The sequence below is a fragment of the Cryptomeria japonica genome, chromosome 4 (genome assembly GCF_030272615.1).
Source record: "Cryptomeria japonica chromosome 4, Sugi_1.0, whole genome shotgun sequence".
Taxonomy (NCBI): domain Eukaryota; kingdom Viridiplantae; phylum Streptophyta; class Pinopsida; order Cupressales; family Cupressaceae; genus Cryptomeria; species Cryptomeria japonica.
The window spans coordinates 129,101,663-129,105,968 of NC_081408.1; the positions used below are offsets into that span (position 1 = coordinate 129,101,663).

Here is a 4,306-nt window from a genome sequence, read left to right on the forward strand (position 1 = left end):
ATAAATAATTAGTTCTCAAGAGTACTAAGATATGATAAGAGGTGTTTAGTGACAAATAAATGGGATTTTATTATACAATGGGTATGGCTAATCTACTTGAACAAGTCTATTATTATATCTCTTCAATTATACTACTAAGCTCTATAGGAATATACTCGTCGATATTATAATACCAAAACTGTAAATGAGTGGTCGATGTTCTTGTTCATTTTCTCATAATTGTCCACAAGTGCATCATGAGTCAAACATTATTATTAACTAATATAGCTCCATGGGTCTAGGTCTAAAGTTTGTTCTCTAGGATTGGAGGACCAACATCACCATTAACAATTTGGGAATTTTTACCTAAGAGAGAAATTCCTTTGACTCATCTTTGTGATATAACATTAGTAATTGGATATATAAAGCAATTTAGTAGCCAACACATAAAATGATGTTAGGCAATTCTTTACAAATATATTTTTAAAGATACTAAATTATTAATATTGAATGCTATTAAGAATGAGGCAACTAAAAGCAATAGTAAATAATATCTTAAGTAACTATAGAAATTTGTGTTCGATGCAAATCTTACTAAGAATGGAAAAAATTAAGGGCTATCTAATTCTATCATAATATTTCTGAAATTAAAATTTTGACAAACATCACTTGTTAATTGAACTTTCCAACCCATTCCATAACTTCCCATATGTAATATTAACATTTTCACTTATAAATTTTAATTTTTTGAATTGTGTTTTTTCTATGTGAATAACCAGTGGAAGGATATGTCTAACACCAAGAACAAGGGCCTCTATGATGATCTTACAAAATAGTAAAAAACAATGGAGTGATTATTATTTGATTGTATATCGGCTTAAGAGTGTCAACTTTAGAATTAATTGAATATTTCACTATTCATAAGAAACCTTTTCATTAACTATGTTAGCAACATTGTAATAGAGTTCCACTTTAGTAAGGATTTTTTAATAAGGCATGAGCTAAGTGGAAGAGACATAGTAAGGGACTATGTCCAAGCATTTTTTGAAATCGTCCTCAAGATCTTGTGAAGGGTCTTAAGACTTGAGCATAATTTATAATGTTCACTAAGCCCTTAAAAATTTAAAAAGATTGTTTATCTATTTGTTTATAGATTTTATTTCTTGATCTAAGTAGTGTGACTAGAAAGATTGGAAGAACTCCTTCAAATATTGGTTGCCAACCCTCAACAATGATTTTAAATTTTGATATGATCTCCTCTAGCTATATGCAAATTTAGCCACAGAATGTTGTAAAAAAATTTGGAAGCACATCAAATCAAGCTAAATGGAAAACTAATTGAGCTCTAATGAAATGGTCACATGGGACTTGTGGTGTATCTTAGCTTATTAATGACTATAGATCATAATAGAAATGTCTAGTGCAAGTTGTGTCATCAAACCATCATGCAATTCAACCCATGCCACCTTGGGGTCACTTGACACAAGATTCTAAAACTAGTGTATATCAACAAATGTGGGCTTGCAACAAGAAGATACACTTGCAAATAGTATTTTTCTTAGGTAATGAGGTTTACTAACTTTCATGGAGGGATAAGTACAATCTAATAGAGCCATCAACACTTGTCTTGCATTATCATTAGTATTGGGTTGAAAATATTTTATAAATGCCAAGAATTTAGTAATTCCACCATTATCATATCTCATATTATGAACGTCAATTTGAAAAGCCCTTATTGAAACTATTATAACCATGCTTATGATTGTCTTATATTATAACTAAAACATAATTTCTAGTTTTATATATAAAAATAAAATATAAAATAAATGTTTAAAAAATCTCTATATGATGTTCCTTCAAATATGATAGATATTATATAACTTAACAGCACTATAATTTAAATTTTTTAAGGCTCCTATTTGTTTTTATATGACGAAGAATATTGTCCATGTGTTTAGGTAAAACAAAAGGCGTGAAAAGTCAGCTTCCTACGTGCGTGAATGGAAGCAAACCCGAACTTTCTTATTAATTTGTTTGACACATTGCGCGACCATACGAAGCCATTGCGAAAGTGCGCGCAAAAGAAAGGAAACAGAAAATCTACGCACATTAATGCGAGGAAAGACCTCTTACAGAATCCTGCGAAACAGAGTATGAAAGGGAATAAATTAAATCTATGCAGACGCAGTCGCGTCTACGCTGAGAATGCAGGTTCCTTTGTAGCTTCAACAAAACCGAGTTAATTGATATTTGCTGGTGCTTATATCTTATATAAGGAAGGCAATTATATTTGCAAAGAGAACAAATCACAGATAAGAAACTTTGTAAGGACAGGAAGCTAAGGATTACGCAACACTAAGTTTCAAATTGGAAAGAAATTGACTGTTTGTAAATACATCAACAATGGTTTCCGTGATTGCAAACTGTATGCATGGGGAATCGCACAAGGCTTGGATGAGGGCAACGAACAAGATTTGTAAAGGAAAATATAGATCAGAACATCATGGAAAAGGGCTATATAAATTGCCGCAGATCAGTACTGACTCCTTATCAGATGTTCTTTGTCAGTATCTGCAATATGCCCTCCACTTTGCCAGTATTCACTCCTTAGATGATGTACTCAAGGAATGCTTCTTAGACTTGGGATTATTTCTCAGCGATAGGAAAATACGTGCTGATGCAATTTTGGACATATGGGTTTATGTTCGGAAGCTACAAAGGCATGATGCTATTGCCATCTTATCACAACTTGCAAGCAGCAATCTGTTAGATTTAACGAGCAATTCAAGGTAATTGCCTTTGGTTCTATACAATTTTATATATATTGAATTTCTTTTATCCATATTTTTCAACACTAAGCTGAGATGCTTGCACTTAACAGAGGAAGTACGACAATGCCATATGGAAATACTTCAGAGTTATACTTTTCCCACCGTGATGGAATGCGAAATTTGGCCATGTATTTGGGACACCATGACAATATACTCCACTGCAAGAGGTTGTTCATAGAAAGGAAGAACTTTGGTTCGTTAGAAAAATGGGAGTTGCTCAGAGATAGAGCTTCTCATATTCAAATTCTCTCCATTCTCACCGGTGAGTTATTCAGAAACTCTTATACATCCATTTTGGTCGAGAAAAATATTTCTTTGTCATACTAATAATTATTTTTCATGTTCATTGTTGATCTCCAATTATAGAAAAAAAAAAGAATTTCAAAAATGATTTTCTGAATAGAATAAGGTTTACATCACTTTTCTAAGTAATTTGGCTGGCATGTGCATGAATTTCACATATATAACAAGTAGTCATTATTAGTGCACAAATTTCTAATTTTATTTGCTTTGTAATTAATACATGCAGGCCCTATGGAGGAAAATGACTGGTATGATATGAATTTCCCCGAGACAGAGGCTCTGTTATTATTCTTTACTTCGACAGAATACTTTCTTCCCCAATTTCTGAAATCCATGAAAAAGCTTAAGTTTCTGATGATATTCAATTGCGGTGCAAACAAGGCAACAGTGAAAGGTCTAGATGTCTTATCATCACTCACTCAACTCAAGAGTGTCCGCTTGGAGAGGTTGATTTTACCCTTTGTTGGAAAACAGGGCATTGAAGCACTGCAGAACATAGAGAAGCTATCTTTGAGCTTATGTGAAGGATTTGAAAATATATCTGCATTCACCAAGCTAAAAGATTTTAACCTGGGCCACAGCAATGATTTGGATTTACCTCTTGGTATCTGCAATATGCCTTCCACTCTATCATGCTCTATTACCAACTGCCATCAGCTTCAAAATTTACCATATGATTTTGGAAATATGAGCAATCTGAGAATGTTGAGGTTATCGGCATTACCACGCCTGGAACAACTTCCTGTGTCAATTGGGAAACTTGTACAGTTGGAATATTTAGACATTTCACTATGCGAGGGCTTGAAAGAACTTCCTAAGGAAATAGGCCAGCTCAAGAAATTGAGGGAGCTTGATATGAGAGAGTGTACTCGTTTGATGGCACTACCTTCAACTGTTTGTGAACTAAGTTCCCTGAAGCTTGTCACCTGTGATGAGACGATAGGGAAGCAGTGGTTGCGAGCCAAGAACATTTCTATTCCTGAGCTTAGAGTTGAAATTGTGGAAGCACGCTTTAGTTTGGATTGGCTTGATGATTGACTTCTTTTATTATCTCTTATCTTGAAGAACAAGATCCAAGGATCTTGGCATCCTTTGTAAATTTTTCATTATTTTTGTTTTCAATACAAGGTCCTCTAGATTTTCAGCCAATGATCAAGTTTTATGGCAGTTCAGTACAGTATACGTTCTTCAAT

The 4,306-nt window shown here is 33.6% G+C and overlaps 1 protein-coding gene across 1 annotated transcript; it reads left to right on the forward strand.

The window, feature by feature from the left end:
- The first annotated feature begins 2,135 nt into the window (after positions 1-2,135).
- On the forward strand, positions 2,136-4,262 carry LOC131855970 (probable disease resistance protein At4g33300). Its single transcript, XM_059219616.1, has 3 exons — positions 2,136-2,768; positions 2,861-3,072; positions 3,340-4,262. The coding sequence occupies exons 1-3, from the start codon at positions 2,383-2,385 to the stop codon at positions 4,149-4,151; spliced, it is 1,410 nt and encodes a 469-aa protein (XP_059075599.1). The 5' UTR covers positions 2,136-2,382; the 3' UTR covers positions 4,152-4,262.
- Positions 4,263-4,306: the final 44 nt, after the last annotated feature.

Excerpts from the sequence above, each read along its gene's own strand:
- LOC131855970 (XM_059219616.1), top strand. The coding sequence starts at position 2,383 with ATGGTTTCCGTGATTGCAAACTGTATGCATGGGGAATCGCACAAGGCT. Across the intron at positions 2,769-2,860 it reads GATTTAACGAGCAATTCAAG|AGGAAGTACGACAATGCCAT; the intron begins GTAATTGCCTTT and ends TGCACTTAACAG. Across the intron at positions 3,073-3,339 it reads AATTCTCTCCATTCTCACCG|GCCCTATGGAGGAAAATGAC; the intron begins GTGAGTTATTCA and ends TAATACATGCAG.